Source organism: Aethina tumida, chromosome 5 (genome assembly GCF_024364675.1).
Source record: "Aethina tumida isolate Nest 87 chromosome 5, icAetTumi1.1, whole genome shotgun sequence".
Lineage (NCBI taxonomy): Eukaryota > Metazoa > Arthropoda > Insecta > Coleoptera > Nitidulidae > Aethina > Aethina tumida.
Window position 1 is genome coordinate 4,961,349 of NC_065439.1, and position 14,413 is coordinate 4,975,761.

General features: G+C 33.4%; 2 protein-coding genes across 2 annotated transcripts in view; one reads left to right on the forward strand and one right to left on the reverse strand.

Annotated features, from left to right (window-relative positions):
* Positions 1-14,413, forward strand: part of LOC126265729 (uncharacterized) — a 177,561-nt gene that overhangs the window by 124,842 nt on the left and 38,306 nt on the right. The window lies entirely within an intron of this gene.
* LOC126265735 (intermembrane lipid transfer protein Vps13-like) lies at positions 10,608-13,401 on the reverse strand. Its single transcript, XM_049968195.1, has 2 exons — positions 11,345-13,401; positions 10,608-11,281 (listed from the first exon to the last, which is right to left on the reverse strand). The coding sequence occupies exons 1-2, from the start codon at positions 11,564-11,566 to the stop codon at positions 10,916-10,918; spliced, it is 588 nt and encodes a 195-aa protein (XP_049824152.1). The 5' UTR covers positions 11,567-13,401; the 3' UTR covers positions 10,608-10,915.

Genomic DNA, 14,413 nt, shown 5'->3' on the forward strand with positions numbered 1-14,413 from the left:
GTTTCCAGTCGGACGGGCTTCTCTTGTTGGTTCGCGTTGTACCACATCGTCTAACTTGTTGACTATTACTTTAAGTCTTTCCCAGCTCATATCGTCATCCATGATTAGCCTATAGCTGTTGTAGAATTCCCTGGCCATTCCTGTTTCAAAGAATTTCCTGAATTCCTCTACTCTGAACTGTTGGTCGTATTCGGCGAATAGTTCTTGTAGTTCAAAGTAGTAGGATTTAATAGACTGAGTTGGTCCCTGTTTTTTCTCATATAGTTGTCTTTCCTGGGAACGTTTCGACTCGTGGTTGCCATATTCTTTCAAGAAGTCCATCTTTACATCTTCCCATGTTTTATTCTGGTTGTCCTCGTCTATCTTGTACCGTTGGTACCAGTGGTCAGCCGCTCCTTCTAGAAATGTTCCAAAATAAGTCATTTTTAGACTGTTCGACCACCCATTTGCCGTCGCCATTCTTTCATAGCTTCTTATGTATACTGTTGCGTTCCCTGTACTATCGCGTTCATAAGTGGCCACTTCAACGACGTCGGGCCGTAAACGGTCACATTCTGTATTACCGTGCACTACCGTCTCGGGAGTGCCGACTCCCCACCACATCGTAAGATGCGATTCCTAAATGTGTTGTCAATTCAATGCGAACCTTTGTACTACAAACATCACGATCACATCAATGAATTTAAACGAGGAAAAACGACTTAGAATAGTTTTTTTAAATGAACAGGGAAAAAATATTTCTGAAATAGCTAGAGAGCTAAATATTTCGGTAAGAACTAAAATTGGGAGAATATGTTTATAAGTAATTTTGTAATTTTTTTGCTGTCCCCAGTGTTGTATATCTTTGTTGATATCAAAGTTTGGGGGCGTTTTTTTTTTGTTTTTCGGTTTGGTACAACAATTTTATTTTTATTATTTATTTTTTAAGGAACTGTATATGTAGCGGATAAAGAGAGCCTCTACATATAGTTCAGGGATAAACTGCATGATATTTTTAAAAAAGATCTCGAGTTTAGTGAATTTTATATGTAGCGAAGGAAGAGAATCTCTATATATAATTTAATGTTTTAGGTTTTTCATTATAATATAACATTTGTTATCAAGTATTTTAATTATAAAAATTTATATTGCAAATGAATGTTCCATACAATAAAATAAATACAATTTTGTGATTATAAAATGAATTGTGAACTGGGAAACATTATGGCCGTTCTGCAAACCGACTTTCTGGGGTCTGAGATAGTTTAGATTTAGGAACGAGTGCTCGTTTTAGTTTAACTACGTATTGGTTTTCGAATCGAAACGCGACATGAATTTTGTGAATTATATATCATATATTAATTTCAAATTATGTATCAACAACAATGTTGTAGATTCGTAGTTAGTTTCTTATATTAAATTTTAATAATGTGATTTCAAAAAGACAAAAAGAAACACTTGTTTACTTCGCGTCTAATATATACAGCAATAACGTTCCGAATACAAAATGCACATATAGACATAAATATTATAATTATAATAAAAATTAAGTAGTATATAATTTAGTAATTACATTTATTTATTTTTTTTCAAATATCTATATATTTGTATAATATTACGTACAGAATCTCAAACAATTTAAATAAACGTTTTCTTGAAGAACACTCTGATGAGCCACTGGTAGATAAATTTGGCCACCGAGATCCCCTCAACTCCTTTGGACTACATTTTGTTTGGACATTTAAAGAATACCATTTATAGAAACAGATTACAAATCATGGATGAGTTATAAGATACAATAACAAATAATGTTCAAATAAACGAAAAACAAGAGTGAGGATCTTTTTGAACAAACCAAAGTGTCATTCTTGAATTCATGTATCCGAATTCTGTTAATGTATGTTATATTGTTAATAACTATTGTTATTTTATTCTTTTAATTTTAATCTACATCTACATAAAAACAAAATTGTCCATAAAATAAAGTTTTTAAAAAATAACTGTGTGTATTATTTCATAACATTTGAAATGTTTTAATATGCACTATTTTACATATCGCAAATACTTGGTTTTGTTATGAAAATAGTTAATTTTTATTTCTTGTATGTAATCTTTTAAATATTTTTAAAATATATCACATTAGCTCAAATACTAATTTAAATCATTTTTAAAAATATTTACTTAGTAAAAAATCAAAATAATATTAATTAAGATTAATTTAATATTTGTTATTTAAATAATCGTTTTAAATATTGCAGTTATCATTACAATTTCAACAAAACACATCAAATATTTTCTGAATAACTAATGTTTACAAAATTAGTTCATAATTTGCCGTGATCCAATCCTTACAACCCTGTTTATAGTGTAGCATGTTGTTTTGTAAAATCGATACCCCTTTTACCGTGTCAAAACTTATACAGATTCAGTTTTTAATTTTTACGCGGACCGAAATAATAGACTAACAGAATTTGACGGTCCAGGTCAAGCGCTTCGGAAAGTGGCAGACCACTTATGAACGCGATAGTACATGGGTTAAATATTGGTGGGCAGAGGAATTTTGGTAGCGCCGGGATTTTGTCCACTTTCAGATTCTCGGCGATTGTTTCGTCCATATTGCTTCGTCTACTTTCTTCTCCTGCTTTTGATAACTCCTTCTGGACTACTTCCTCCGCTGATTCGTCACATGTTTCGAGAATTCGCTCCCGCGTTGTTGGAGTATTTACGGTTTCCCTACTAGGTGATCGGGACAGCCTTGAACTTCTTTCAAAGGGGTTTTGGGGTACGCCAATTTCCGTGCTGCGATATTTCGGTGAGAACTTTCCTTTGTACGTTTCCGTTTGCACTGTTATTTTCAAAGCTGCTGAGGTGGCTCGGGTTACTACTTTATTTGCCATAAAAAAAAATGTTAAGTACAGACCAGGAAAGGGAGGTTAGATTGTGCGAGTTGGCATTGTTTGTGAAGCGCTGCTGCTCCTGCTGGAACCTAAATTACTATTTTTCCTGTAAGAAAAACAACACAACCACAATTTTCCTACGAGTGTGCCGGCCGGGAGCTAATTATGAGGAATTAGCCCCAACCGAAACCTTAGGCGCCTCCACCACATGTCACACCCGTGACTTATTGGGGGTTGGGGAGTAGCTCAGATAAACACCAGTACAGAATAAATACAATTTTATTCATAGCTTATATAGAAAAAACACATTACAAATTGTCTAACTTACAGTAATAAGTAAGGGACCATCTTCAGGGCTGCCCTTGGGGTTCACTGGTATCCACCGGGCGACTCGTGACCTCTGTTGTAGTTCACACACTTCTGTTCTGTTCCTTGATCTTCGTCGCGCTTTTATTTATAGTCTGATATTACAAAACATTACAATAGTTTATTGACACCAGTACAGCGTGACCCAGATATACCGCTGAGTTTTGGCAAGTCAGCGGAATGTGTTGGTGCTGACAATGCCAATCAAGACATTATGCGAAAGCAATAATCGCACTAGGGGCAATGTTCGTATGTTGATGATTAAGGATTGTTTATGTGTCCTATCGTCCCTATGTGACACTATTCATCGGCCGCCGCAATAAACTCTTGTTCAATTTTTGCCCATGCCTTTTTTTTCTTTCAATATTAAATTGATCCGTTTTTTTATCCTCAATAATGGGATGACTCGCCAAAATCTGGAGAAACAGATCTTTGTCTTAATCTTAATTTACACTGCTTAGATGTTAATTTCTCAAAAATTGAGAGACAGAATATAATTAATTTTGGCCGACTGATTCAAGGGGGTTTATATTTAATAAATCCACCCCAAAGTTGATTTTCTTTATTGATGATTTGAAGTGTTTGATTCACGCAGCCATTTTAACTGTCTTAATTGCAAAAAGGCCGACACATTTTTCGGGGTCATTGTCTATGCTCTCATTGGCTGCTGGTCACGTGCTCTTGTACAGCTGTACCGGCAGTACTTCGTATACAACGTATAATATTTTTCTCTGTTGTTGTGAGCACATGTTGTAACAATTTATTTAAATTGTTCGTGTGTATTAATTATAACAATTATTAGTTACAGAATATATGGTAAAAATGTATTACAGCGGCCTAAGATTAAGTTGGCAATTCTGGAACCTCGAAATTGGACTTAACGTTGCCGCTGTGAATTTTTATATTTTCATTCAATATTTCATTTCTAACCTGTGTTCGTGTTTGGTATTATATTAAATTTGTTGGTAAGTAAAAAATTAATTTAATTATATATTATATTATTAATTTTATTTCAACTATTTCCGATTGTGCTATAGCTTTAGTTTAGTATTTTTAAGTATTCATATTTTTATGTTAATTATAATATTAACTATGAATAATAATTTTGAAATGAAATTGTTTAGTTTTTTTAAGGATTTGAATATAATGGCGCCAACAGAAATTGTTGACGAAGTCCTCACTATTGAGGAAATTAAAATTGAAAATCATAAATTAAGAGATTACCCCGAATCAAAAAAAGAAATGAGTGGTTGGCCAGAAGAGGTTTAATAAAAAAACAGTTCACTTGCGATGTGTGTGACATTCCTGTCTCTTAACAAATATTCAGGTGGAATAGACGGTTTTCGGTGGAAATGCCGATTATGTACAACCCGAAAATCGATAAGGTAAAACTGGATTTTTTTTACTGAATCTTATTGTAAATTATTAATAATTTTTATTTAGACACGGCTCATTTTTTGCTAACAGCAAACTTAGTTTGCTGCAATCAATGATTATCATTTATTGTTGGAGCATAGAAATGCCACACGAAGACATTAAGAGGGAGGCACACCTTGGATCAAATTCCACCCACACGATAGTGGACTGGTGTTCGTTTTGCCGGGAAATTTGTGATGTAGACCTCATAAATAATCCGGATGTTATTGGGGGTTCTGATGAGGAAACATTCGAGCCCAAAACGGTGGAGATTGATGAATCTAAGTTTTTCCACCGCAAATATAATAGAGGTCGGTGGATTGACGGAAAGAGAGGGGGTATTTGGAGGAATTGAAAGAGGGACAGGGAAATGCTTCCTTGTTGAAATTCCTGATAGGACAACTGCAACCCTCCACGAAATGATTCAGAGGTTTGAATATATTTCTGATTAGGGCTTTGGAAATAGCTTAAAATTGATGAATGCATGCTCATTTCCAAATAAATCGCAGATTTTCCATGGAACTTTCTCGATTTATAAGGAAAATTGCACTGTAGTTACTATTTTTAGACAAAACAAAACAATTTATGATAAGTGATGTTTTACAAATATATGCCAAGCCAGGAGGATGACAGGTAAACGTTAATAGTATTAAGATTTTAACAATTATGTTTTATTATTATTTTACAAAATACCTTTTGAGTTTATTTTATTATTATCTTACAGAATACCTTTTGAGTTATTTTTATTTATAGCTTCCTTTTTAAAATTAAAAGTGTCATGATTTAATAGGTATATTTTACCCGGATCCCATATAATATCAGATAAATGGAGGGCATACAATGGGGTAGATTCAATTAGGGATGGGATCTACACTCAAGATATAATCATTCAAGAGAGAAATTTTGTGGATCCTGATTAATCACGAGTTTAGAAGAAACTGTACTAATGGTACTTGGTACAAAGACAGTGTATATTGATACAATGTTTGAGATATTAGATGACGTATCTAAAAGAAATATCTCAATTTTTGTTGGCTGTGATGAGCATAAAAAAGAATTAACGAAAAAAATAATTAACAATTTCTTAATAATGCGGGGCCACTTTCTTGTAAAATGTTTTAATAAAAGTGCGACGGCGAGAAAAGTTAAATCAAAAAAAGCTAGAAAGAATTCCAAATTACTGTAACTTACGTTTATCATTAAAAGAAAAAAATTAATCACCTTAACTTAAATGATAATATAAACTTTTTTACTGCGAAGAGAAATTTCCACAAGTGTACTTGTCAAATCTAAATTATTTAGTATTTAAATGTTAAATCTTTTATTTATAACTAATACGATTAATAAATACTGAAATTAATAGGCATTTAACCTTTTTAGATTTTATATTCACTACTTAATTTACAGAAACTATTTTTAATTTCTTGACTTTACTTATAGTTTGTTTAATAATAAAAAATAAACTATAATTTTAATTCTTAAAAACCTGTTGATAACATTAATTTATTTTTTTTTATAATATAGTTTGGTGTTCCACTCACAGTTGCTTGTTGTCTCTGCACGCAAGAAGAAACCGGATGAGACGTATATGGAATACTTCCGTGACGTGGTCAGCTTGTGCCAGTCGATAGGGGCTGATAATAAAGAAACAGTGTTTTAACTGCCAGGAGGTAGGTCACATCGGACGCAACTGCCCACGATCCAGGACCAACACTGTCTGTCGTCTTTGCAAGAAACGGAGATATTATGGTGTGAGGTGACCCAAGAGGAGAGACATTTAACCGCGATTCGATGTACAAGGAATCAACGTTCTCCAAATGTCTGTGCCTGGCTACCGCAAATGGGGCGTTACACCAGAAGAAAGGCTATCCGTGTACCTAGACACTGGTAGCGAGTGTAACGTCGTCGGAATGCGTGAAGAGAATAGGCCTTCAAACGAAACCTATACAAGCGACATTGTCAGGATTTGGGGCAGAAGGACAGACGCAAACAGACAGACAGGTGACTGACTGTCAACCGATGCCAACTGACGGTGGTTACAGTTATTGTGTCCATACACCTCCCAGATGTGGATTTGTTAATCGCTGGGCATACCTTTATGGAGGTGAAAGGCCAGGAAGTGACCTTGTCTTGTTCCACAGACCAGGAGACGAAGGCAGAAATGGACATCCAACTAGAGAGGGGGCTTCACCTCGGACCAGGTGCCACACAGATGGCGTTAGTTCGCTTGCTTGGACGCAGTCAAGGAGAAACCACAATTCCTGTCAGGATCCTAGATGATCAACATCAACCACTGGCTATGTCCAATGTCAAGTTCCACCCAGACAGCGACCAGGCTACGGTGCGCTTGACTAACTTATCGCAGAGTGAGGTGACCATCACCGAAGGAACCACTCTGACCAAGGTACACCGGAGAGAGGTGCCCGAGAACAACGAAGTTGAGGTGAGAGATCGAGTAGTTGTAGAGGGCGTAGATGAAGGGGTGATGGTAGTTTAGATGATGTCGACCGCAAAAAGCTGGGCGACATTCTCGTAGAACTTGCAGACTGTTTCACAGAAGGTACAAGCGACGTCGGAGCCACTTCGTTAGCGACTATGGAGATAACACTTACCACAAACAAGCCGGTCGTAAGAAGACTGTACCGCCTGGCACACTCCAAACGAGAAAAGGTTAAGGAGAAGATCAATGAGCTGAGAATAGAATCATTCGGGAGAGTGAATCAGACTATGCCAGTCCCATTATAATAGTACTCAAGAAGGACGGAGACATCAGACTTTGCGTTAAGATAAGGCAACAAACAAAACAAAACATAATCTATCTATGGTTGATGTTTTATGGTTAATTTATTTTTCTATATGTTTAACATCTATGAAATGGAATTTGTGTTCAAGTGGTGAAAAATTAGGGGAATTGGACATTGTTTGTCATCTGTTACTTAACATGTCTTCAAAATACAATAATGTTGTAACTGCAATTGACACACTAACTTGTGACAATTTAACACTTGCCTTTGTGAAAAACAGACTCTTGGACGAAGAATCAAAAATAGACGATAAAAAGTAAAGTAATAGTGAATTATCTCCTCAACAGCATTTACTTCTTAGAAAGGTCAAGGAAAAACAACACAAAGATTTCCTTACAATTGTAATTACTTCAAAAAACCAGGCCACAAATAGATTGATTGTAAGAAAAGGATAAATAACGAGAAAAACAAGAATCCTCAGAGTGCCAAGACATTTACACAACAACTTAAAGATGTAATGGAAAAAGTTGTTGAGAGCGTAACATGATAATATATTTCTTCACGAAATCGGTGAAAATGAAAAAATTTATTATTAGCAGTCGCATACCTATGAGAACATCGACTGATTCCACCTCTCAACCCCCTCTCCACAAACAACACAGTATCGACATTTTGAATTAATTCCAACGAACATCTAGTATAATATAACATAGCATCCCAGGAATATCCTGGTAATGTATAATAGTGTGCAGGATCCAATTTATAATTTTTATGACAATTATTGCGAAACTCTTCAAAAACATCTGCCTAAATTTTTAATGTTAAATGCACCCGAAACGTTTTGGCAATGTAGAAATCCTCATTGCTAAGTCTACTACAATCGTTTAAGTGGTTTGTAAAATGTTCGATGGATGGTAAATGTTCCATCGACAATTTATTATATGAATCCAAATAGTCATATGGAAAATGACCCTTTTTGTATAACAAATATAAATTTTCACCAGATACATTCGCAAATTTCGTATCACGAATGGGCTTCGTTTTTAAATTTGATGCCAACTTTACCAAATTTGTTAACATAAATCTAAATGAATCGATAAATATAAATCTAATATTTGTATTCTCATCAACACAGTTATTTTATCAAAATTTGTCATTTCTTTTATTATAAAATGCCCATTGTAACCGGATAAGTTGTGAAAGACAACTGGAATCATAAATTTGGTTTTATAATTTAAATTACAATGTTGATGAGCCACACCGCGAAATTTTCCTGTAAAATGACAATGACCTCGAACAACAATTGAATGTTGCATAAAGGGAACTTGACAAATGTGACAAATAGAAGATGATGATGATGATGATGATAAATTATAATTATCGATCATGGGTTCAATATGAATCATTTTTTCCTTTACAAATTGAGAAATTGTTTTCAGTTGGTTATTAAACCAGAGCATACAATAATCACTCTTGCTACGATAACTTTTATAAAATGATAAACTATCATCATATGAGTACTTAACATAAAATCCTACATTAAACAACTCATGCTTTTGATTACGTCTAGTATTAATCAAATTTTCATCGTCATCATTAAATGGTGACAGAATTGTTTCGAAATCAGCATAAATAATGAATGGAACTTTTTCCTTATTAATATAATTTCTAAAACTTATATATTTATAATCTGGAAAACTTATTTTATATTTGTTTTTTTTATTACAATATTCAATGTGGTCTTTTAATTTATTTGTATTACTAAAATAATTTAGACATCAATCGCAAATGTGCACTTGATTGTGACTATTGGATAATGCTATCGTAAATTATCATCATCATCATCATTATCAATTTCAGATTGATTGTATTTTTTGTGAAATATTAATAGATTAACATGTCTGTTAGCTTACGTCATCACCTTCACCGATGGACCGATGCGACGTGCTCACATCTATTTAGACTAGTTTTGTTTTATAAGCAAATCTGAAGTATTTGTTTACATTTAATAATCGGGGCAGTTTTTAAGAAAGAACCGGGCAGTCAAGCTTTAGATGTCGAGGGTTAAACTACGTTTGTTGTAATAAAGCGTATTATTGTGAATTTAGTGTTTTAATCAAACTAAAAAGACAGATTAACAGTCGCTAATCTATCATGTCTATATAATTTTTCTTCAGTCAGACGACACGGAACCACCATCATGGAACTATTTTTGTTTTTACCACCCCCATCTTCTTCTAAAGTATATACATTAATAGATATTTTATTCATTTTTTCAAATTTTCCAATGGCTCTCATTGAAATTGGAAACTTAATGTTAAATTTAAAACTTCATTAAAATGTGGATATGAGGATGTTCTATATGGTTTACCTCGAGGTTGAAACAGAGCTGAAACTGTTGACCATGCGAAACAAAATTCATATGAATTTTGAACATTAATACAAGCTTTTCTATTTTTTATGAATTTAGGTAGTTGCAAAAAGGATGAACCACCATTTCCCATTTCATATTTATTCACATTTATTTCAAGGTTTAAAATCCTTTGTAAAGCCCATCCACTATCACGTTCTTGATACTCTTCTAATTTATTCAAAATTTTATCTATAATATGTTCAACAAACCATTTTTTTAAGTCAGACCCTAAATCCAAAATCTCATATTTAGTATTGAAAAATTTAATTTCACTTTCCCCATTAGATTTAACAAATGCGCCGCTAAAACAGGAATTTAATTTCATTACTTTATGTGTTTTAAACAATTTTTTAATATTACGTCTAAATAAAAGAAAGCTGTCATTGAAAAAATGAATAATATCTTTATGTTGCACATTAATAATTATACCTGTTAGTATGCGAGAATTAAAGCATGTATTTAACATTTGCCAACAAACACGATTTTCTTTTTCTTTTTTATCGCATCTCGTGGTATCATGTTGTTTAAATATCAATTGTTTTTTATATGTTTTCGTTAAGTTTATATTGGATTATAATTTTCGTTTTGTGCCAATACTTAAATCTTCTTGTCTTATAGTTTGCAATATTAGTTTAATGTTGCCATCAATTAATTTTTTTTCATTTTTCAATTAGTGATTTACTCATTATATTTACTGCATGATTAATTGTTTTAACTATTTCATTGCAAACATTTTTTTTAATATTTTTATATTTACAGTGTGTGGTGGGGAGGAAACAAAAGTTCAACGAATTCAATAAATACATGATGTTTTATTGATTTTTTTCTCATTGTGTTTTTGATGTATCCTACTACTACTACTACTACATTAGGGAATATTAAGAAAACTTCAACAAGACATTAATTTATATGCTCTGAAACGTAAGTAGTTGATGAAATTAAGAAACTTAAAATAATACATTTGAATGATGAAGCAACATCATGGAAACAGTGAGTGAAACGATTCGTAAAATAGAACAACTATTAACGGAGAAAGAAAAATCATTGTGTTACTGTATTAAAAATAAACTGCTTTATATTAAAAAACAACTGGAACATTGTTATGATGATGGGGAGTCATCGGAGCAACAGCAACAGTCGTTAATAGCAGCAACACTCTTGGGTAGCGGTACCGGGGCCAGGATAACCGGAAACAGACAATCGAACATCTGATTGTCGATCTGAATCCTGTTAACTTTGACGTGCAGCTGCATCTGATTGGGACTGGTCTTCAGGTTAAGCCACAATCCGGTTTGGTAGCAACGTCTGATGCTCCTCCTGCCCGGCTTGTAGTACTCCATGGTTTCGAAGTCGATTTCCGTCCTGCCGTCGACCGAGACTCGATGCGGTGGCTTGTCGCCAGCCATCACACGGTTTTGGTACAACTGGGAGGCCTCCTCGATGTGTTCGGTGTCCTTGCTGGGCAACTGCACAGAGAGAATTAACGTCAGAGGTTTGATTAATGATTTGATGGTTTAATTAATTAGTACCGACTTGAATCGTTTGGATTTGAGCTTGCCGTTCTCCCAGATGATGCCCGAGCTGGCGATGGCCACGTACAATATTTCCTGTCTGATGGTGTTGTTCACCAGGGACACACCAATGCCTTGGATCTGTACGTTGATGTCTTGTTGGATGAGCTCCATCATGCTCGACGACTGGGCCTGCTCTGCTATAGTCTTATCACCGGTGAACAGCAGCACCCTTTGCATCCCATCAATATTAAACTAAGGAATAACAATAACACAACAAACATGGAAGATATAAGTAAAGCAATTGAGTGGGCAGAAGAAGTTATAGAAGATGAATATACAGATAACAATGACTAGAGTCAACACAGCACACGCTAACTTTTGGAGTGCGGAGATGGGATGGGTTCCCTTGACAGGGTTTCGATAGATAAAGGAATTAAATCAATTCACTTTACTGGATGTTGCTGGTCCACTCCAGACGCCACCGACGGTCCCGACACGTGCAATTGTTTTCACATAAGGATATGTATTCAAAAAGCCAATGAACTTATAAATGTAATGAAGTAGTAGTAAAAAAAAGGACAAGAAATAAAAGTATACTTATAATATTGAAGTCAATTTGTTCTTGGTGTCTTTTCTCGATCATTGCTCTTAATAAACAGGTTTGCATAAGAAGATAAAAATTACAAACACGCAAACCGGTATGTTCTAAAGTAATAATTGCATTCGCAGTCAAATATTCACAGCGACAACAACAACAGATTATCTTTTAAATTTGGCACTGTACTGTTCTTATGGTTGTGGCCAATTATTAGATACTTGCCAGAAATATAATAATAATAACAATAATTATGATTATGTACCTTACAATTAGTAATGTTGGATTAGTTAATTTTAAAGAATTAATAGACATAAGTGATAGGATTTGGGATAAATATGCAGATTTTTTATGTCAAAGGAAGCATTGAAGGTTGTGTGTAATTAATAATAATTGAAATAAATGTATTTAAATAATTATAATTGTGTGTTTTATTGTGCTTTTTCTTCTCATTCAAGCAGCATTTTGAACTACCCATTCTACTAACTACACTCAGATGCCCATAATTTATTTTATTTAAATATGTCTTTTCACAGACACCACCTTTGAATGCTACTTTCCCACTCACAGAAAATTAAATTTACATACAAAAAAAAAAAAAAAAATTAATGGTAGGTATCATCTGGGGGGATGCAGATATAAATTGACCATATTTTAGAAATTAATCAGTTCGAAGAGAAAGAAATATCCATAGACAACAATTTTGCAATTGTCTGTGTTTGAGTTTATATCTGTCTGTGTTATCAACATAAAAATGTATTTTTTTTTGTGTTTGATATGTCTCTTTAGTTTCAATAAATATTTGTGAACAATGAATATAAACGCAATTAATTCGAAGGTTCAGTTGAAGAAATATTCACCAATAAGAAGTTTGGAAAAACAATAAAAATATATCATAAGCGATATGCATATAGTGGACAGTATATATGGAAAAACAGTACAGGTCGAATTGGATGAGGAAATAATATATCTGCCCAAAAGGTTAGTTCCCATTGTAGAGGCTGAAATTTCCAAATTTAAACCTGACAAATATTCGCTTATATATAAAGCAGACTTGTCTCACAATACGGTTGACATTGAAATAATTGAAAATTAATTTATTTTATTGTAAAAATATAATATCCAATAATTGTAATAATAATAATAATATCTGTGAAATTAGTAATGTTTGCGATGAAATAGTTAAAACAATTAATCATGCAGTAAATATAATGAGTAAATCACAAATTGAAAAATGGAAAAAAATAATTGATGGCAACATTAAACTAATATTGCAAACGATAAGACAAGAAGATTTAAGTGGTACAAAACGAAAATTATATTCCAATATAAACTTAATGAAAACATAAAAAACAATTGATATTTAAACAACATGATGCCACGAGATGCGATAAAAAAAAGATAATCGTGTTTGTTGGCAAATGTTAAATACATGCTTTAATTCTCGCATACTAACAGGTATAATTATTAATTTGCAACATAAAGATATTATTCATTTTTTTAATGACAGCTTTCTTATATTTGGAAGAATGCTGGGGCTGTCAATGGATCATTCCATTGATATTGAAAAGATTTTAAGAATATGGAAATCATGATACGAAACGATCCCAGGAGAGAAAATTATACGAGAAACAACAAGAACCAACTCAGTCCATCAAGTCGTACTGCTTCGAACTAGAAGAGCTATTTGCCGAATATGACCAGCAGTTCAGGGTAGAAGAATTCAGGAAGTTCTTCGAAACCGGAATGGCCAAAGAATTTTACAACAACTATAGATTAATCATAGACGAAGATATGAGCTGGGAAAAACTTAGTCTCTTTTGCACTCCATCAACTTAGTCATTCTGTTTCTTCTTGTATTTTTTCCATGGGTCCTAATAATAAATTGCCGGTATATACTACTTATACTGCTGAATTTGTATGTACGATGAACTCTCTATTCGATTCTTTAAATGGCATGGGTGTCAAATGTAATAAAAATAGTAAACTTCAAGAGCGTTTGATAGTAGAATCAGATGAAGACGATTTGGGTCCGATTCCTGATAAACATAACACCATGATTTTTATTTAAATTCAGATCTAAATTCTTCTCAATCGTATAATGATAAATATAGTAATTTAAAATTTGCTGTCACTGAGTCTTCTGGCCAAGTTCCTCAACACGGTTTCTTTATTACTAAACCAACATGCCACTAATTTATTGCAGCTCTAAAAACAGTAGTTCTAAATAAATTAAGTCTTCCTATAATAGTTAATAATAATTCAAAAGATGATGGTGGTGATTCTTTAGGGGCATTTTCCAAATTTATTTCAGATTCCGTAAAGTCTGTTTCGAACCCGAATGTTTGTATTTTCGAGTCAGATTTAATAAATGTTGAAAATTATTTAATTGTAGTTGCTCCTTTCAAGGTGTTGCTTATGTAGCTGGGTATTTATTTAAAAAAATTCAAATTCCACAATGCGATTCAGTAAAAACCCGAAACAGGTAT